Consider the following 22,573-nt stretch of genomic DNA (forward strand, 5'->3'; position numbering starts at 1 on the left):
ATCTTGAAATGCTATTTTGAGGATTACTCAGAGGTGTGAACTTGGACAGAAGCTGTGGTCAAAGAAATTTAGTATACAATTTATAAATGAGAGCCATAACAGACATATAAATTGTCTTAATTGTTCCATAAAATGATAAAATACAAATTGCTCAATTTATTCTGTGGGTGTAAAACAGTGCTTTCCCACCTAAATATTTTCTAATTTTCTTCACCTATATAGCTGCCTCTTTCTCCTCTATGAGTGTGTATAGCAAGAGTGGGGGATGGGGTTAGGGGAGGTGATGGAACAGGGAGAACTTTCTAATCAATGTTTAAGACATCTTGCTATCTACTCAACTCAATAATTCGGATATTCAAGAGAAACTGTATAGTAGAAAAATCAAAGGTCTTTAAACAACAGTCAGTGCCTGGCCTGGAAATCATGAGTACCACACCACTCCTATCTTTGTTTTATCCCCCTGCTTATGGCTGATTCAATTAACTGGGACTGAGGGATTTCATATGCCCAAGATTCTTTTTAAATTAAATTTTTATTGTTGGTATTTAACTAGATCAAAAGAGTATTACATAGTTTAAGGAACAAGGATATATTAGTGCTACTTATTTTACTTCATGTTTAATACAAAAAGAATTCTCAACTGTTTTTAAAGTTAAATAACACAAGATAGAATATGGAATACATTATAAGCTAACCATAGAGGTTAAATATAATAACCAGTGGTTTCTTAAATACTTAATCTTTACCATTTTTGTGTTTAGACACTCTGGAAATAGTTTAATGATGGGATTTAATTTAAAAGGGACAGCAAATACTAAATTAAAAAGGGGCACAGACTTTTTAAATTTTAGCCAAATCATATTCCCATGCTAAGATTCCTTCCTCTCTCTCCCCCAACTCATATACAACGACTTCTGATATTCGCATCCTTTTCTCTTCCATATCACAATGAGTGCCTTCCCTATTCATATTAAGTGCCTTCCCTATTCACATTAAGTCTATAAACAAATGAGTGCCTTCCCTATTCATATTAAGTCTATAACCTTATTTAAACAACAGTAACCCTAATCTTATGTTGCTTCCTGTATACCTACCTGACCTAACTGAAGACTTCATGCACCAACAGAGTAGGGCTTTACAATGTTAAGGCCACTGCATACTAAATGGTTTAGCCATGAAAATGTAATGACCCAGACCAAATGATATCGGCACCATCAAATGAATCCCATCTAAAGCAACCTGTATATACCTTTCAACTGGAAAACTCTGAATGAAGCTTCTCCATGGCCATAGGCACACAGGCGACTATAATATATCTTCAGTGGGAAAACACCTGGTACTCAGATCAAAAGCTCTGTACTACAAGTCACTTTCTACTTATTTACTTAGATCTCAGTTTATGACTAATGATTAATTAAAGAATTATAGCAAACCAGGTGAAAGATTATCTAAAGTAAACGGATGTTCCAGAGTGGAAAGAGATGGGGGGGATTTCACTTTTTACTAACAGTAACTCACTTTTATAAAATCTATGGGGTAGAATTTCCTACACTGTACGGATAAAAATAAATGCTATCAGGGATGAACTGAAATACGAGGACAGGGATAAAGCTGGGACGTAAAGATTATTACAAACAAAGATTAAAAAATAAGGGTTATTTTAAACTGAATCCAAATATAACCAAATGATAATTATTTTGACTTAAATGGGCTGATAATCTTTTGTTATTTTCTATATATGCAAAGGTAGACGGTGGCATTAGCTGTATTAACGAATGAGTGTAGGAAAAGGAAAGCTCAGGAAAATCAGTCAGAATAGGTAGTATACAAGACAGCAGGTTAAGGAGGTGTTAGCTTTAAGCTAACTTAGTGAGGTCTTCCAGGTGGGGGAGATACTATCCATTTTGCCTACTGCAACTAAATGTTTGGAAATATGCTACTGATATACAACAAAAGAAGTCCAGCTGAAAGCTATACACAACAGAGCTTTGAATGCCATTCAATAAATACTACTTTAAAAAATTCTATTCCATTGTAAATTATACTTATTATGTTTTATATAGAAACTGCCTACTATAAATCAAGATGTACTCATGTGGCCAGGCACGGTGACTCACCCTTGTAATCCCAACACTTTGGGACGCCAAGGCGGGTGGATTGCTTGAGGCCAGGAGTTTGAGACCAGCCTGGCCAACATGGCGAAACCCCACCCCTACTGAAAAAGGTATTCATATATCTCTGAAACAGCAGTGTGATTAAGGCAGAAGTAGGGAGAATACAAGTTTTAAAAACTGTAAGATAGTTTAAAAAGTTAAACTAGTAAGTCAAAAATATGTCTCTAATTTTCCCACATCACAAAATTAAAGCTAAGCTGATAACAATCCAAACTAGATTGTAGATTTAGGATGTTAATTGTAATCTCTATGGTAATGGCTAAGAAGATATCTAAATACATCCAAAACGAAATGAGAAGGGGATCAAAATGGAACAAAACAAAAACAATCAATTAAACATAAGAAGCAGAGGAAGTGAGGAACACAAAACTTATAAGGCATACAGAAAACAAACAGCAAAACAGAAGTTATTTCTTATCAGTAATTACATTTTAAGTGTAAATGGATTAAGCTCTTCAAAGAGACTAGCAGAATGAATTTTAAAAAATGATCAAACTATATGCTGTCTACAGTTCAGTTGAAACCATATCAATACGTTGAAAGTGAAAGGATGGAAAAAGATATTCCATGCAAGTAACAAAAGAAATATCAGACAGTATAGACTTTAAGTACAAAACTGTGAAAAGAGACAAAGAAATTATTATATATTGATAAAAAGGTCAATTCATCAAGAAGATACACACATCAAACCAGAGTTCTCAAATATACGAAGCAAACAAACATTGATAGAATTTTGTTTTAAAAACAGTTCCACAGCATGGGCAACATAATGAGTCTCCGTTTCAAAAAAAAAAAAATTAGTTGGGATGGTGGCACATGCCTGTTAGTCTTAGCTACTGGAGAAGCTGAGGTGGAAGGGTGGCTTGAGCCCAGGAGTTTGAGGTTGCAATGACCTATGATTGCACCACTGCACTCCAGCCTGGGTGACAGAGTGAGACCCTGTCTCTAAAACAAAAAGAAAAAAAAGAGTTCCACAATAGTTGAAGATTTTAATACCGCACTTTCAATAATGAATAGAACATCCAGATGGATGGTCAATAAGGAAACAGAGGACTTAACATCATAAACCAACTATATCTATCAGACCTCTGTGAAACACAAGCAGAATACACATTCTTCTCAAGTGCACATGAAACATTCTCCAGGATACAAAGTATGTTAAGTCATAAAACAAGCCTCAATAAATTTTAAATGAATGATTCATACCAAGTATCTTCTCTGACCACAACTGAATGCAGCTAGAAACCAACAACAAAAGGAAAACTGGAAAATTCCCAGATATTTGGACATTAAACAACATACTCTTAAACAGTCACAAAGCATCAATAAATCTCAAAAGAAATGAGAAAATATTTAAAGATAAATGAAAACAACAACACAACATACCAAAACTTATGGAATGCAGTGAAAGCAGTACTCAGAGGGAAATGTATAGCAATAAATGCCTACATTATAAAAGAAAGATCTCAAATAAAAGACCTAACTTTACATCTTGTGAAACTAAAAAAAAAAGGAGCAAACTAAGCCTGAAGCTTAGAAAGAACAAAATAATATAAAAACTAGAGTGGAAATAAATGAAATTGAAAATATATAAACAAAAGAGAAAATTAATAAAACCACAAGTTGCTTCTTTGAAAAGCTCAACAAAATCAACACACCATTCGCTTTACTAGCAAAGAAGAAAAAGAGAGAAGATGCAAATAACAAAAATCAGTAATGTAAGGGAGATCATTACCACTGACCTTACAGAAATAAAAGGTTACAAGAGAGTATTATAAACAGTCCTATGCTAACAAATTAGATAACCTAGGCGAAATGAAAAAATTCCTAGAAACACAAAATTAATATCTTTATTTATTTTTGTGTGTTTCTAGGAATTATAAAATACTGATATTAATGTTTTGTTTTTGTCATAGCTTTTTATCCTGTTGATCACATATTCCTAAGTCAGTCCAGCAAATTTTCACAAAGATTTACGCAAGTGAGGACCTCAGCAATCATATGTAGTTTTTCCAACATTCTAAATGAAACAGAAAGGAAAAAAAAAATAATATGATTCCTCCAGGGAACTTACTGGTGGTATAGTAGCTGACAATTTCCTAGTTTCCTTTAACCTTTGACTAGGATATCACGGCAATGACCATTCTTTCAAATTCAAAATCTCTTAAGGTTACCTACATACCATCTTGTTCAAAATCTAGCTATAAACATTTCTTGAAAAAAGGGAAACAGTTATCTTATTTATTTATTTATTTATTTTCATTTCGGGTTACTTTCTCTTTTCATCCCTAATCACCCAATATATTCGCCCTCCTCCAAAACTACATGAAGTGCTTTTACCTTGATAACAGCAAGTCATTTGGTTCCTACCACTAGGGATACAAGCTATTCCTGCATTTAGTTTTCTTAATAAACGTAGCCAATAACACTAAGTAGCATCAATATGAGCACTCAATGCAATCATTTAACTTATTAAAAGGAACAGAGGATGAACAAGTGGAAACATCTAATGTAGAACATAAGGACTATAGTTAGTAATATATTGTTTTCAGGATTTCTGCTAAATGAGTAGATTATAGCTGCTCTTGCCACAGGGGAGAAAACGGGTATATTTGAGATAATGAAAATGTTTATTTGTTCAACTAAATAGTAATAATTTTACTATATATGTGTATCTTATAACATGTTGTATACCTTAAATATTAATACATACAATAAAATGTATTTTAAAATAAATTAATCTCTGCAAAACTGAAAGGCAAAAAAAAAAAAGGAACAGGAATGCTAGGAGAGTGCAGAACACTGAAGAGAACACAAGTAGCCAATATTCCATTCTAACGTATCTTTCCTTCCCCATCAAAAGCTTAAGAAAGAGAAGCCTCGGGCAGAACAGATACATATTTCAATCTACAGTGACATAGAAGCTTTTAATATCATTCTGAACTCCATTTTAATTGTATTTGTCATGTAAGCATATCTAAATAAGACAAGAATGAGACTTTGATTTTTCTAATACGAAATACAAGTCTCAACCATTCCTTTAAAAATGTGTTTAGAATATCAATCCACACCCAAAAGACTACCTATAATACTAGAGAGTTTATACTTCTTTAACGATTTCCTTTACCTTGTAAGTAGTCATTCGATGCTGAGCAATTGCAGTCAGTTTTTCTAGAAGGCCTCGTAGTCGTTCCTGTGTTGCATGGGAGATCAAGTTCACAGCATCAGAGTTAAGTTCTGTAATGTCATGCTTTTTACCTGCGGAAGCAGAGAAAATCCATTACGTGTTTTAGTAGTGGCTGATAATTGAAATAATTAGCACAGCAGGTATTCTGTTCCCCCTGGAAGTCATACCCATTATGAATAAAGGTTTGGAGATTATGATTTTCCTAGTAAAGTCACAACTTCAAAGATCTTAGACATTACATTAATAAAACCTAGCCTGAAGCCTCAGAAAATATAGACATTGTTTCACTTAGCCTCTAGAATCATTCTCCTTGCAAGGTCATTTATAGGACAAAGTTAATAAGAACACAAATCAAGTCTACTGTTCAGGGAGGAAAATGGTAACTGCAGAAATTAGTACCATATTCTGTTAATTTTAGTAATTAAAAAAATAGAAAATTACATTTCGCCCTGTTTGACAGTGTTAACAATTTATGACATTTATTTAAATGAATTCAGATTGTGAGTCTCTGTTAATGTCTTGTCTACAAGACATATCTATATTCCTTTTGTCTATTACCAATCATGTTTACTTTGCACTAACTGATGTTCTGATATATTCACTTAGTAGTCAAGTGAACTTTAAAAAGCCCATTTACAAGTTCAAATGGGTTCAAAACCTCATCGTTTTACCTACCTATCTGAATAACTTCTCTCTCACTAGATTTCCTTTCTATGAATAAACCAAACTTCTTCCTTCTGCTAACTAGCAAGAAAGTTTCAGGAAAACAATTTGGACCACATACTCAGAGTCAGAAGTTCATTTATAAATCAACCTTATCAGTATTTAAATAGTACTTCTCAGCCCAGTGAAACCACTTATATCAACAAAGGCCTAAATCTAAAGATACAGGCAATTAGGTAATCTATTTTAAATGGGCTTTTTAAAAAGCACTGCTGTGATTGTTTTCAACATATACACATGAATTTTTAAAATATTATAGTTTGATTTTTTATTTTATCTGAAATATACTCATATTCTCATCAAAGGGTGAACTACAGAAAAAAATGCTTGAATTAAAAGTCAACAACTCGAATACATTCTTTGATACTATATAATGAAAGCAAATAGGAAGATACAAAATTAATCAACTTCTTCTAAACCAGCCCCTCAAAATGTAAGTCATTACTTGTAACAAAGCTGAATTCCTCTCTAATCTCAGATTCAGGCAGGGAAAAATATTCTACAAAGTCAATTCTACTTTAATAAAACCCTCAGCATGGCCGGGCATGGTGGCACACGCTTATAACCTCAGCACTTTGGGAGGGCAAGGCAGGTGGATCACCTGAGGTCAGGAGTTCGAGACTAGCCTGACTAACATGGTGAAACCCCGTCTCTACTAAATACAAAAAAAATAGCTGGACATGGTGATGCATGCCTGTAATCCGAGCTACACGGGAGGCTGAGAGAGGAGAATCGCTTGTACCTGGAAGGCAGAAGTTGAAGTAAGCCAAGATCACACCATTGCACTCCAGCCTGGGCAACATGAGCAAAACTGCGTCTCGAAAAAAATAAAAATTAAAATAAAACCCTCAGCATAAACAAATAGTGGGGCCTTCTATAAAAGAAAAAGCACAATCTTATTTTTTATATTATTATTATTTTTATTTTTTATTTTTTTATTTTTTGAGATGGAGTCTTGCTCTGTCATCCAGGCTGGAGTGCAGTGGTGCAATCTCCGCTCACTGCAACCTCTGCCTCCCAGGTTCAAGCAACTCTCCTTCCTCAGCCTCCCATGTAGCTGGGATTACTTACAGGCATGCACCACCACACCTGGCTGATTTTTTTTTTTTTTTTTTTTTTTGTATTTTTAGTAGAGTTGGGGTTTCACCATGTTGGCCAGGCTAGTCTCAAACTCCTGATCTCAAGTGATCTGCCCATCTCAGCTTCCCAAAGTGCTGGGATTACAGGTGTAAGCCACCGCACCCGGCCTATTATTATTATTTTTGAGATAAGGGTCTCACTCTGTCAACCAGGCTGGAATGCAGTGGAACAGTCACAGCCCACTGCAACTTCGACCTTCCAGGCTCAAGCAATCCTCCCACTTCAGTCAGCTGAGTAGCTAGAAGCACAGGCATGTGCCAACAGGCCTAGCTAATTTCTTTAGGTTTTTGAAGAGAGTGAGTCTCACTATGTTGCCCAGGCTGGTCTCTAGCTTCTGGGCTCAAGCAATCCTCCTGCCTCAGCCTCCCAAAGTGCTGGGATTATAGGTACAAGGCACCTTAGTGTTTGAAGAGGAACCTCTGAAAATAATTTCATATGTACTCATAAAACAGAGGTAATTCATCCAACATAAAAATATACATATCTTTTAAATATTAGAAATAAACAAGTGCTGAGATTAAACAATTCCAGCGTTTAGGGAACAAGCAAATGTTGTAATGTCTTCATTAAATTGGTAATAAAATACAACTTAAAAATTACAAAGTAAAATACTGTAGAAAAATTCCCATTTTAAAACAAAACACCCTTTTTAACAAAATCAACAAAACTGATTAAGATCTAGTTGGTTCTTGAACACCAGTTATGTGATTTTACTGAATGTCTATGCAATTTAATTTAGGTAATTGGAAAAAAAAAAAAAAAACACTGCCATTTTATCTGTTAACATTATTCAAGTAGAAAAATCCTTTTTCCAACAACAAAATCTTTGGGTAAATTTGTAATTTCTATTTTTAAGAAATAGCCTTGGTTCTGAACCATTCTACAAGGACGGAATTTTATTATAAATGGAAAACATCCCTAGAAATATGTAACTGCATTCACTCTATGACCTTACTTTAAAAAAAAAAAAGGGCTTCGATAATTCAGAAGTAAGAATTCTTGAAGTTTTCCATATTATTTGACAAGTTTGTACTTCATCACTAAGAACTGAAAATGATTTAAGCCCAGGAGTTCAAGATCAACCTGGGCAACATAGTGAGACCCTGTCTCTACAGAAAAATACAAAAATTAGCCAGATTTAGTAGTGCGTGCCTGTAGTCCCAGCTACTTCAAAAGGTTGAGGCAGGAGGATCACTTGAACCTGGAAAGTTGGGGCTGCAGTGAGCTGTGACAGCACCACTGCACTCCAGCCTGGGCAACAGAGCAAGACCACATCCCAAAAATAATTTTTAAAAAAAAAAAAAAGAAATAAAAATGCAAATAGTTATTCCCTTATTGTGTTAAATTAGAGGTCACCAAACTATGGCTAACAGGCTAAATCTGTTCACTCTTTGTAAGTGAAGTTTTATGGGGATACAGTTGCATGGACTAAATGTTTGCATCTCCCCAAAAATCATTCATGTTGAAGCTCCAATGCCAGTGAGATGGTATTTGGAGTTGGCGCCTTTGGGAGACAATTAGGTCATAAAAGTACTGCCTTCACCATAAGAAGAGACCAGAGAGCTAGCTAGTTATCCTTCTGCCACGTGAAAACATAGCAAGATGGCTGTCTGAATAGCAGAAAGAAGGCCTTCACCAAGAATCCAACCGTGCTAGCACCCTGATCTCAAATGGCCAACCTCCAGAACTATGAGAAATAAACATTTGCTGTTTAAGCCATCCAATTTATGGTATTTTGTTACAGCAGTCCAACATGACTAAGACGATAACTGTGTCCATTTGTTTACATATTGTCTATGGCTGCTTTTGTACTATGACAGCCTAATTGAGCAATTGTGACAGAAACCGTATAACCTACAAAAGTGGCAAATATTATCTGCCCTTTGAAGGAAAAAGTTGCTTATCCCTGTCCTAAGTGATCAAAACTGCTTTTAATGCCAAAAAATTTTCTATTTTATAATCAAGGTTTAAACCAAACTGGAAATAAAATTTGGAAGGAGGCTGGGCACAGTGGCTCATGACTGTAATTCCAGCATTTTGGGAGGCCAGCATTTTGGATGACCTGACATCAGGAGTTCAAGACCAGCCTGGCAAAATGGTGAAACCCCATCTCTACTAAAAATACAAAAAATTTGCCAGGCATGGTAGTGGGCGCCTGTAATCCCAGCTACTCGGGAGGCTGAGGCAGGAGAATCGCTTGAACCCAGGAGGCAGAGGTTACAGTGAGCCAAGATTGCGCCACTGCACTGCAGCCTGGGCAACAAGAACGAAACTCAGTCTCAAAAAAAAAAAAAAAAAAAAAGGTGGAAGGGAGGGTAACTGATAAAACTAAGTATCTATTTATATTTCACCAAAGCACTAGATAATTATATGGCAATAAGGAGTTAAGCTACCAATAGATTTTCCAAGCCATCACAGGAAGGTTTAGAGATGAGACTTGTTGCCAAATTAAGGAACTGGTTTCTATGTAATACAAAATACATATGCAAAGAAGAAAATGGAAGAAGTGAAGGAATGAAGGAAGACAGGGAGGGAGGGAAACAAGCAAAGAGAAAACAAACACATTTTACAATCAGCTCTTCTGGGCTTGAAAGCTCTAGTTTTTCTTAATAATGTATTCACGATTTAAATTAGAAATGTAGGCCAGGCATGGTGGCTCACGCCTGTAATCCCAGCACTTTGGGAGACAGGTGGATCACCTGAAGTGAGGAGCTCAAGACCAGGCTGGCTAACATGGCAAAACCCTGTCTCTACTAAAAATTCCAAAATTAGCTGGGCATGGTGGTGGGCACCTGTAATCCCAGCTACTCAAGAGGCTGAGGCAGGAGAATCACTTGAACCTGGGAAGCAGAGGTTGCAGTAAGCCAAGATGGCGCCACTGCACTCCAGCCTGGGTGACAAGAATGAGACTCTATGTTGAGAAAAAAAAAAAAGAAGAAAGCCCTGGTCATTTATATAGCATACAGTAGCTAAAATATTTATTTACTGAGTACCTGTGAAGTAGACCTAAAAATTGTAATAATAATGAACTTTGTAGTTCTTAAATATACCATAGGTCTATAAAAATCAGAAACCTTCACATTTTTGTATCAAGCCTTCATTATAAAATATAAAGGTCTTACTTAAGTATATTTGAAGTTCATTAGTACTGGCCCCCAAAATTTGACATAGGTGAAGACGCCTCCTGGGTTCAAGTGATTCTCGTGCCTCAGCCTCCTGAGTAGCTGAGACTACAGGAGCACCCCACCACACCTGGCTAATTTTCTGTATTTTTAGTAGAGACAAGGTTTCACCATGTTGGCCAGGCTACTCTCGAACTCCTGACCTCAGGTGATCCGCCCACCTTGGCCTCCGAAAGTGCTAGGATTACAGGCATGAGACACTGTGTCTGGCCGTGTTTTCTTACATTTTCTTTCACACTGCAGCCATCTAACAACTACTCCTGGCCCTAGAGAGGACCCTAAGACTCTAATCTAGTTCTTTTAAAGTAAGAATGGGTTTAAATTTCACGGTTAAGAAAAGGGAAAGGGAGTTACTTTCTTTGGATGTCCCTGTATTTCATAAACACAAACATGTAACATAAGTGTGCATTAGTACACATATATGCCAAAAGTCCAACTATGGAAGGAATAGGATGGAAAAAAAATAGTATACTATATTATATATTCATGCAAAAATACATTCAACTATTCCTCCATTAAGAAATATGAGTAAAATGTTAACCAAACCCAAAACCATGTTATATTAATAATTTTTTAAATAAACTACTTCTTTCTGTAAAGCCCATGAAATCTTGATTTCTAGAATCTTATTTAAGTCTCAGAGTTCCAGGACAACCAACCCAGATTGTCTCTTTTGATAATATTTTCCCTCAAACAGACATGTCTATCAGGTCAGTAATCATAACTCTATACTCACCGATGTCTAAAATTCTCTTTTGTAGAGCTCCAATAAAAAGAAATGGTTCATCTTTACATGACTGAATGAGTGTGCCAACCAATTCAGAGTTTGTTGCTAAGATGCAGGCACTTTCTTCATTAAGGTTGACCCCTGCCATAGAAGTCACATCATTGATGTCATCTTCATCTCTAATAGAAAAAAAAAGTTAGAGGTTTTAGGTTTTGTGTGTGTGTTTGAGGTGGGGGAGGAGGGAGAGAGAGGTTTCAGAGACCAAAAGAATTAGAGGTCTCTCCTTGTAACTAACAGCATTACTTTACTTAATTCATCCAATCAAGAGAAGTGAAGAATGGCTATCTTTCCCTGTAAGCGTTTGAAAGTAATTATAGTGTCTCTAACCACCAATGTATATTTAATAACAGAAGGATGAATCAGAAGTAACTTTGTCTTCTAGGTCCCAACTTTCCCTCTCTCATTCTGGCAAATGAGAAACACCAAGAGGCATTTGGAGTTACACCAAGTCGTCCATAAATCCTCTGCAATGAAAGACAAAGAAATGAAAACAGACATCTTTCTTTTCATCCAAGATGGTTAAAAGTCCATCAGCTGTCCCCAGTGTACTCTACCATTCATTCCACTTATGAAACGATGGAAACAACCTAAACGTCCATCATTATGGAACTTTGTTAAAAATATCAAAATCACAGTGAATGTGTACTGATGAGACAATCTCCGAGATTACTATTAAGTGGTTAAAAAAAAAAAAGCGAAATATTATGTATGTATTATATATTACCATCTGTGTTGAATACTATATCTAGGGGGCTCCATCTTCTCCTGTACCATCAATAAAGTATACTGGACCCAAGAAAAAAAATACTATACTTAGAACAATACATAAGAAAGTAAAAAAAAGTGGTAACTGGTTGGCTCTAGGCTGGGAACCTGGGTAACAGGGCGATAAAGAAGTGAGCGGAACCCTTACTTTTCCCATTGCATACCTTTATGTACCTTATAAATTTTGTGTAAAATGTTCATATTACCTAGTCAAATAAATGAGTTTTTAAAATATAAACAAAACGGCTGGGCGTTGTGGCTCACGCCTGTAATCCCAACACTTTGGGAGGCCGAGGAGGGCGGATCACAAGGTCAGGAGATTGAGACCATTCTGGCTCATGAGGTGAAACCCCGTCTCTACTAAAAGTAAAAAAAATTAGTTGGGCATGGTGGCGGGCGCCTACAGTCCCAGCTACTCGGGAGGCTGAGGCAGGAGAATGGCATGAACTCGGGAGGCAGAGCTTGCAGTGAGCTGAGATCACACCACTGCACTCCAGCCTGGGCGACAGAGTAAGACTCTGTCTCAAAAAAAAAAATAAATAAATAAAAGATGTGTGTATATATATATACACAAAAAAATTTATTTTAAGATCTAGTTATTTCCTTAGATTACTAAATCTGTAATAAGTTTGCCTTCAATATTCTTTTTTCACCTCTCTCAAGCACAGCCTCTCTACCAGTGAGTCAGTAAATTCACACAATATGCTGCTTATTCCTTCTTCTGTGCTTACTAAGTTGTTTTTCTCATGGGAATTTCCCTCTCTTCTTATTAACTCAAATGTAGCGTAGCATACTGCGGTACTTCTTAAACAACAGTGTTTTTAGGAAACACCTAGAAAGTATATTTAAAATGCAGGTCTCAATGTCAAACACACATCCACACAGTACACAAGATTCTCATTTGGTAGGCCTATGATGGAGACCAGGGATTTGGAGTTTTCTATCAGGCACACTTAGATGATCATGATACAAATGGTCTAAGGACCAAACTAAGAAAAATACTGCGTTATAAAAATTAAGAATACTGATTCTAAAGAGGTCAAGGTTTCAGGCCCTGTTCTGACCATTAATAATAGGATGGCTGGGTGCAGTGGTTCACACCTGTAATCCCAGCACTTTGGGAGCCCAAGGTGGGCGGGTCTCCTGGGGTCAGGGGTTCAGCACCAACCTGGCCAATATGGTGAAACCCCGTTTCTACTAAAAATACAAAAATGAGCTGGGCGTGGTTGCATGCCTCTAGTCCCAGCTACTTGGGAGGCTGAGGCAGGAGAATTGCTTGAACCCGGGAGGCAGAGGTTGCAGTGAACTGAGATCATGCCACTGCACTCCAGCCTGGGCTACAGAGTGAGACTTGATTTCAAAAAATATATAAATAAATAAAAATTACTAATAGGATGACCATGGACAAGTTTCTTCCCACCTCTATTCATCGAGCCCCTTATCTGTAAAATGGGAGTGAAAATGACCCTCTCATGTAATTTTGTATGAAAACTGTATTAGAAACTAAAACTGCATCAGAAACTAAAAATTGGTATGATTTATTCATCAAAAAATAACAAATATGCCGGGCGCGGTGGCTCACACCTGTAATCCCAGCACTTTGGGAGGCCCAGGCGGGCGGATCACGAGGTCAGGAGATCGAGACCATCCTGGCTAACACGGTGAAACCCCGTCTCTACTAAAAATACCAAAAATTAGCCGGGCGTGGTGGTGCGTGCCTGTAGTCCCAGCTACTCGGAGGCTGAGGCAGGAGAATGGCGTGAAACCAGGAGGCGGAGCTTGCAGTGAGCCGAGATGGTGCCACTGCACTCCAGCCTGGGCAACAAAGCAAGACTCTGTCTCAAAAAAAAATAATAATAACAAATATGTATTACCATAAATAACATACTTTAATGAAAATTAACATACCAAAATTTAAAAATAGAACAATAGTGGTACTACCTTCTATTTTTACAAATCTTTTAAAAATCCACTGGTCCTCCTGCATTTTGAATGGGATCTATTACTCAGGCATGGCTGTACAACATCATTCATTGGTAATATGGAAAATACTGGTTCACTGAGTTATACAGTTCTTCCAAATTGAGATTCTAACACATAATCCAAAATTACATGTATCTCGACCAATCAGATCAGAAAATATAACTACTGGAAAGCTGTCAAACTCATGGTAATAGATGTAAGTTTTGTTCAACAACCTCATTTCTTTTTTTCTCTCTCTCTTTTTTATTAAGACACCCAGGATGGAGTCCAGTGGTGCAATCTCAGCTTTCTGCAGCCTTCACTCCCAGAGCTCAGGTGATTCTCCTGCCTCAGCCTCCCAAGTAGGTGGCATTACAGGCATGCACCACTATGCCCAGCTAATTTTGGGGTTTTTTGTTTGTTTGTTTTGTTTTTGGCTGGAGTGCAATGGCTCCATCTCGGCTCACTGCAACCTCTGCCACCCGAGTTCTCCCTGCCTCAGCCTCCCAAGTAGCTGGGATCACAGGTGCACCACCACACCTGGCTCATTTTTGTAATTTTAGTAGACATGGGGTTTCGCCATGTTGGTCAGGCTGGTCTCGAACTCCTGACCTCAGGTGATCTTCCCACCTCAGCCTCCCAAAGTGCTGGGATTACAGGCGTGAGCACACACAAGGACAAACAGACTCGTAACACATGAAACAATGAATTATATATGATGAAAGTTAAAATAAGTTAATATACACTAGAGAATCTAATTCCTGTAGTAGGGAAAAAATGGACATTAAAATTGGTAGAGTAATATCATCTATGCAAATAGCACATAATCTGGTCCTATATTATTTTCCAAGAGTGTCTTTCTAAAGTAGTAAAAATCACACTAAAGCCCCTAGTTGTTAGAACACCTTCACTACCAGATATAATATATATATATTATCCGTAAGTATTTTATTATGTATCTCTAAAATATAAGGACTTAAAATAAATTATCACATAAAATATTGATATTAATTCCTTATTATCATCACATCTTCAGTTGAAATACAGTTATGCAAACATGCAGAGGTACTATCCTGTTTGCCACTTCTGATTCTGAAGTATGATGGAAACTACATGAATCTCTGGCACCCTCTGGTGTTTAAGCACAATACAGCTTCCCATATTCGCCCCAGCTATACTGACAGAATAGAAAACAGAATCTTCTTAGCAGAAGAAGTCACAAATGAATCCCCCCAAAAAGTATAAGTTAACAAAATAGTTTTGAAAAACTATGAAAATATCATTCTATATTATTAAATATCATACAGTTTGGTCAAGAAAAGAGCTAATACTATTCACTACTATTTCTTCTTATTTAACAAAAGAGCCAACATCAAGGGTCTATTATCACTTTCATTTAAAAAGTAACTGAAGTAGGGACGGGCACAGTGGCTCACGCCTGTAATCCCAGCACTTTGGGAGGCTGAGGCAGGTGGATCACGAGGTCAGGAGATCGAGACCATCCTGGTTAACACTGAAACTCCGTCTCTACTAAAAAAATATATAAAAAACTAGCCGGGCTTGGTGACGGGTGCCTGTAGTCCCAGATATTTAGGAGGCTGAGGCAGGAAAATGGCCTGAACCAGGACGCGGAGCTTGCAGTGAGCCGAGATCACGCCACTGCACTCCAGCCTGGGAGAAAGAGTGAGACTCCGTCTCAAAAACAATAAGTAAATAACTGAAGTGATAGTAAGTATCCATGGAAGCAAAATTAAATTTAAAAAAACACTATGAAAAGATATATATAAAGCCATGTATGATTGTGAATTACTAGAAAGTACTGTACAAAAATGAAAAGTGCATCTTTGTACAAAAATATCTAAGAAATAGCTCAGATTATAAATACTCCTTTTTCAAAATTCACCATTTCAACAAATATTTGAGTGATTATTATGAAAGAGGCATTGTTCCAAACACTGGGTATACTGTGGTAAACAATCATTATTGTAAGCTTTCATAGACAATTAAGAAGTGGGAAATACACGGAGGCAAAGGGTAAACAAATGAATGAACAAAATAATTTTAGATAAGTACCTCAAGACAGCAGGTATGACTGGAAGCTACTTTATACTGGTTGGCCAAGCAAAATTTACCTCTCTAAGGAGGCAGATTTGAAATATGAAAGACCATGTCATATGAAGACCGAGGGACAGCTTTCAGTGCATACCACATAGAAAACTGTACAATGGGATTTATCAAAATCTCATGTACCCCATTAATATACACCTATGTACCCCCAAAAATTAAACATTAAAAACATTAAAGAAAATAAGAAATAAATAAAACTGTACAGTGGGACCATGACTAGCGTGTCTGAAGAACAGAAAGGAGGTAAACAAGGAGCACGGATCCCCAACACCACAGACTGTGATCCTTGCAATTCAGTTTTTCTGAATATGAAAGATAACTTGCTTATGCAATGGCTTTTCAGTTTTTCTGTTACCTACAACCTTACCAAATTCTAACAAATATTAAATTTAAAAAAAATTTCAGATGGTAATCTTCTGTATCATAAAAAGAAAAATGTTTAAGCCAATTCTCGACCCCACCACCCAAATTAACCTAATCACACAATTCGATACAAACTTCATGGAACTGCCATGCTGATTCTAAAATTCATGCACAAGAGAAAAGTAACGAGCAAAATTAAAATATCTTCGATAAAAAGGAATACACAAAAAGGACTTATTTTAACTATGGGCTAGAAAAATAAATAAAGATGTTATAACAATCGAAAACACCAAAATAGTAACATCAAAATAAAACAAATATTTGGGAGGCCGAGGCAGGTGGATCACCTGAGGTCGGGAGTTTGAGACCGGCCTGGTCAATATGGCAAAACCCTGTCTCTACTAAAAATACAAAAATAAGCCGGGCGTGGTGGCGCACACCTGTAGTTCCAGCTACTCAAGAAGCTGAGGCACGAGAATTCCTTGAATCCGGCAGGTGCAGGTTGTGGTGAGCCAAGATCGTGCCACAGCCTCGGCAACAGAGTGAAACTGTATCTCAAAAAATAAAACGGAATTGAAACTGTACCTCAAAAAATTTCTCAAAAAATAAAATAAAATAAAATAAAACAAAAACGTATCACTAAAATGAAATTTTCCCTTTTATAAATGAGAATTTACTATAAGATAAAGGTGGCATTACAAATAAGAAAGGTAAAGATGATGAACTCTTTACTACTGCTGAGACAATTCATTTGAGGAAAATTTAATCTGTGTCTCACACATTTACAAAAACAAAATCAAGAATTATTGAAGATGTAAAGGTAAATATCTATATTTGAGGTAAGTGCATACAGATATCTTAGAAGAAGATACAGAAGCACATCATTCTGGGCTCATAATACGAAAGGATACATTAGAACTCAAAAGCCATAAAGAGACTGCTAAACTTTATACTGTAATTTAAAATTTCCATATATGAAACACTAAACACAAATTTCCAAGTTAAACAAAAAACTAGGAGAAAAATACTTACAATATATACATCAAAGAACTACTACACAGAATTAATATGTACAGCATATGTACATAAGTCTGGAAAGCAATAAGTAGTCAACAGATAAATAAGCGAAAGTAACAAGTCAGAAATTTCCCAAAGAAAATACTAATAGTGACATTTTTGCTTCAGGCAGTAAGTGGACTAGATTTACTGAGGAGCAATTACACAGCATAAGACATTTTCATTCCATTGTTTGGTTCACAGGACCTGTCAAAAAAAGGTGTCAGCATAAATAAGCAATGAGGCTGGGCGCGGTGTCTCACGCCTGTAATCCCAGCACTTTGGCAGGCTGAGGCGGGCAGATCATGAGGTCAGGAGATCGAAACCATCCTTGCCAACACGGTGAAACCCCTTCTCTACTAAAAATACAAAAAATTAGCCGGGCGTGGTGGCAGGTGCCTGTAGTCCCGGCTACTTGGGAGGCTGAGGCAGGAGAATGGCGTGAACCCAGGAGGCGGGGCTTGCAGTGAGCCGAGATCACGCCACTGCACTCCAGCCTGGACGACAGAGTAAGACTCCGTCTCAAAAAAAAAAAAAAAAAAAGTAAGCAATGAGCATAGCCTAAAGGCAGAATTGCCTCAAGGGCAAATGACTGTGGCTAGCACTAGTTCTTGATTACAGCGGGAAAACTGTATCTGAGGCTCCTGGGTAAGTCAAGTTCCTTGGAACAAGACCAAAGTGGTTCCAAGTCAATAGTAATCCTTGGGTCTACTAGAAACAGTCACAAATCCTCTGGAAGAAAGCAAACTCAGTTTAGACCCTCAGGTTTAATCTGATTTACCTGTACAACAAAGTTTTAGATTTACTGACTACGTTTTTTACTTCTAAAAGTCTTATTTGGTTCTTTTTCAAGTATTTGCAGTTATTTTTTAAAATAAATTGCTTCTTGCGCTTTTTTGAGATTCCGTATTTTATTTTTAAATACTTTATACTAGGCCGGGCGTGGTGGCTCACGCCTGTAATCCCAGCACTTTTGGAGGCCAAGACGGGCGGATCATGAGGTCAGGAGATCGAGACCATCCTGGCTAACACGGTGAAAACCCGTCTCTACTAAAAATACAAAAAACTAGCCGGGCGTAGTGGCGGGCGCCTGTAGTCCTGGCTACTCGGGAGGCTGAGGCAGGAGAATGGCGAGAACCCGGGAGGCGGAGCTTGCAGTGAGCCGAGATCCTGCGGCAGCACTCCAGCCTGGGCGACTGAACAAGACTCCGCCTCAAAAAAAAAAAAAAAAACTTTATACTAGTTTTTAACACTTACTATTTCATCATCCTATGTTTGAAGTCACTGGAATTCTAAATGTATTAATGTTTCCCTGTAGCTTGACTCAAGGATACTTCCTTGCATGTTTATCTTTAAATGTGAACATATATTTTATATGAACACCCAAAAACAATGGAATAACATCTTCAAAGCAAAAAGACAAAACAGTCAACCTATAATTCTAATCTCAATCTTGACACTGTCTATATAAATAATCTAAAATCATCTAGAAATTATTAGAAATAGTAACAAAGCTATTGGTATATGAATTTTTAAGTCCTGAATTTCTCTATGCTAATAAAAGAAAAGGCAGTTACCAAAAATATAATACCAACAAAAAAGATAAGGTATCTAGGAATAAACCTAACAGATAAATGCAACAAATCGTGCAGAATCTCTATAAATAAAATTATACTACTTTATTGAAAGATATTTAAAAGGGTATATATAATGAAGATATAAATCATGTTCATAGAAGGATCCAAATTATAATAAATCAGCTGGAAGACAGTGGGCCTATGGACTCAGGCCATGCCAATTCAAATTCTAACAGATTACTGGTGGAATTTTAAAAGTTGATTTTTAAATGTATAGGGAATAGCAAAAGCTCAAGTAGAGCCAAGGAAATCAAGAGAGGGGGAAGGGAGTATGAAAGTGGAAGAAGAAAAGGAAATAAAAGAGAAGGAGAAGTAGGTAGAAAATATGCATTACCAAATATAAAACTTCTTTTGAAATTATAGTAAACTAACTGTATGCTATCGGAAATTTTAAAATTAGCCAATAAAATGAAATAGAGATAAAAAATAACTATTGATTAGAAGCATTTACAAAAAAGAAAGATAAAAAAAAAAGAGAAGACCCATATGTATATGACATAGGAGACATTACAGATCACTAAGGAAGGACAAATTGTTCAATAATGCTGCTGGAACGAGTGGTTTCCTACATGGGGAAAAGTGTATTAGGATCCCTAAACCTCCAAACCATAGGAAAAAACAAAAACTAAATTTTAACTCTTGAAGACAAAAAGATATTCAAATAGGCTGAGCATGATGGTTCACACCTGTAATCCCAGCACTCTGGGAGGATGAGGCAGGGGGATCACTTGAGGCCACCAGTTCGAGACCAGCCTGGACAACAAAGCAAGATCCCCATCTCTACAAAAAAAATTTAAAAACTAGCCGATTGTTGTGGCGTGTACCTGTTGTCTTAGCTACTCTGGAGGCTTGTTTGAGCCCAGGAATTTGAGGTTGCAGTGAGGCATGATAGTGCCGCTCAATGTACTCCAGCCTAGGTGACAGAGATCATTTCTCAAAAAAAAAAAAAAAAAAAAATTAATATGAAACTTCAAACCTTTTAGAAGACAATATAGGAGACTATCTTTGTGATCTCCAGAAGGATCTCTTAAATAAGGCATAAGTATTAACCATAAAAGAAACTGCCAAATTCAACAACTTTAAAATTAAGAATTTCTGCTCATCAAAATATACTGTAAAAGAAAGTAAATTGCAAAACACTAACTCTAGTAGATATTTGTAACATAAAAAAGTATAAAGAATTACAAAAGGACTTCTGCTTCTGTTACAGACCATTACTCATATCAGACAATTGTTTTGAGGACAAGAAACTAATAAAGCCAGAACAATTTTAAGTTTATTTGAAGGCATCAGAGAGCTGCCAAGGGAGCCAGGTCTTGAGGGACGACAGCCCTGAGAGAAGACAACCTCACTGAAGTAACCCCAATTTTCTCCATGTTGTTTTTCCTCTGGACACATGCTGATTCTTGATGTGGAACAAGACACTAAGAAGCCACAGAGACAGCAGCTGCTAAGAGGCAGAAAAGCCAACAGAGCATTAGGCAATCTCATGAGGAGAGAGAGACAGGAAGTTGAGGTCCAAGGCTTCCAGAACTTGAGGGATGAATGGACCATGATCCTACAAATAAGTGAGGCATTTGCCAATTTTTTTCATACAGATCTGACACTTAATTAAATATTACCAAGTGCAGCAAAGAAACAGGATTAAAAAGGCAGATAACAGAAACAGAGTCACAGGTAACCCAAACATTGGAAATATTAAGCATTTGACTTTAAAATAACCACAAGTGGCAGGGTGTGGCGGCTCACGTCTATAATCCCAGCGCTTTGGAAGGCTGAGTCAGGAGGATCACTCAAGACCTGGAGTTCAAGACCGGCCTGGGAGACATAGCAAGACCCCACCTCTACGAAAACTAAAAAAAAAAAAAAGTTAGCTAGGCATGGTGGCATGTGCCTATAGTCCCAGCTACTTAGGAGGCTGAGGCAGGAGCATCACTGGAGCCTAGGAGTTCAAGGCTGCAGTGAGCTATGATTGTGCCACTGTACTTCAGCCTGGGCAACAGAGCAAGACTGTCTCAAAAAAAAAAAAAAAAAAGCGAAAAACAGAAAAACCACAACAACCAAAGAAAACCACACATGCACACAATAAAATAGCTACAATTAATTGTTCAAGAACATAGAGGCAAAAATAGATAATTATACCATAGGACAATAATCCATTAAAAAAGAAATAATGGTCATGGATTCTGGTAATACCACAATAGCTTGATCAATAACAATTACAAAACAACAGTTTTTAAAAGACAATCATTTGGAGACTTAATGAAAGCAGGCAGAAAACAGAGGTCAGTCAACCTTGGATGATGGGTACAATAATGGGTAAAATTTGTGAGTTTATTATGTCTTTTGGTCTAAAAGCACTCCCTAGTCTATGCAGCCACATGACTAGTGGCTTGAGATGTCCCGATAACAGAGCTTCAAATACATAATATAAAAATCGACAGAACTAAAGGAAAAACAAGCAAAGAAAAAAAAAATCAGAATTGGAGATTTTAATACCCACTCTAAATAAGTGATGGAAACAGTCTGAAAACTAAAACCAAAAAATAAAAGCCCAGGATATAGAAGATGTGAACACTGTCACCCACCTTCACCAAACCGATGTAGACAACAAAAAACTACTTCCCCAAACTGAATAATATATATTTTCTCCCAAGTGCTCATGAGATATTAATCAAAATTGACACACTGAGGAGTCTCAATAAATTTAATAAAATTGAAATTATATGTTCAAGAATATGTTCTCTGATCACAAAACTACATTAGAAAACAAACAAAATATTCCAGAAAAGCACCAAATATTTGTACCAGTAAATTAAAAAAAGAAAACTATCTTGACATGAATGGAAAGCCAAAAAAAAAAAAAAATCCTATTATCAGTTGGGTGCTAAATCAGTATTTAGGGAGAAATTGATAGGATTTTTTGTTGTTGTTTTTTTATCTTGTAGCCTCAGCTCAAATGAGGAAATGTATAATTTTAAATGCTTACATTAATAATAATAATAAATGCTTACATTAGAAAACAAGCCAGGCATGGTGACTCATGCCTATAACCCCAGCACTTTGGGAGGCCAAGGCGGGAGGACTGCTTGGGCCCAAGAGTTCAAGACCAGCATGGGCAACATAGCGAAACCTCATCATCACAAAAAAATAAAAATTAAAAAAAATTAGCCGGGCATGGTGATGCGCACCTGTAGTCCCAGCTGCTCATGTGGCTGAGCCAGGAAGATGGCTTGAGCCCAGGAGTTTGAGGTGACAGTAGCCATGATTGTGCTACTGCACTCTAATCTGGGCAACAGAGTGAGACTCTGTCTCAACAACAAAAAAATTAACAAAAATGATAAAAGCCTACTAATGAAAAGAGGGAGACTACATATTTTATAGACATTAAAAGTATAAAGAAATAAAACTACAATTTCATGCCTGAAAAAGTCAACTACAAAAATAAAATCCTTGAAAAATGCATACAC

At 36.8% G+C, this 22,573-nt stretch overlaps 1 protein-coding gene across 1 annotated transcript in view; it reads right to left on the bottom strand.

The window, feature by feature from the left end:
* Nucleotides 1-22,573, bottom strand: part of TAF4B (TATA-box binding protein associated factor 4b) — a 154,997-nt gene that overhangs the window by 63,350 nt on the left and 69,074 nt on the right. The window contains exons 10-11 of the mRNA XM_023207757.2: nt 11,143-11,312; nt 5,302-5,432 (exon numbers count right to left, since the gene is read on the bottom strand). Of these exons, the coding sequence (XP_023063525.1) occupies nt 5,302-5,432; nt 11,143-11,312 (301 nt within the window). The remainder of the gene's footprint in view (nt 1-5,301; nt 5,433-11,142; nt 11,313-22,573) is intronic.

This window comes from Piliocolobus tephrosceles, chromosome 18 (assembly GCF_002776525.5).
Source record: "Piliocolobus tephrosceles isolate RC106 chromosome 18, ASM277652v3, whole genome shotgun sequence".
Classification (NCBI taxonomy): Eukaryota; Metazoa; Chordata; class Mammalia; order Primates; family Cercopithecidae; genus Piliocolobus; species Piliocolobus tephrosceles.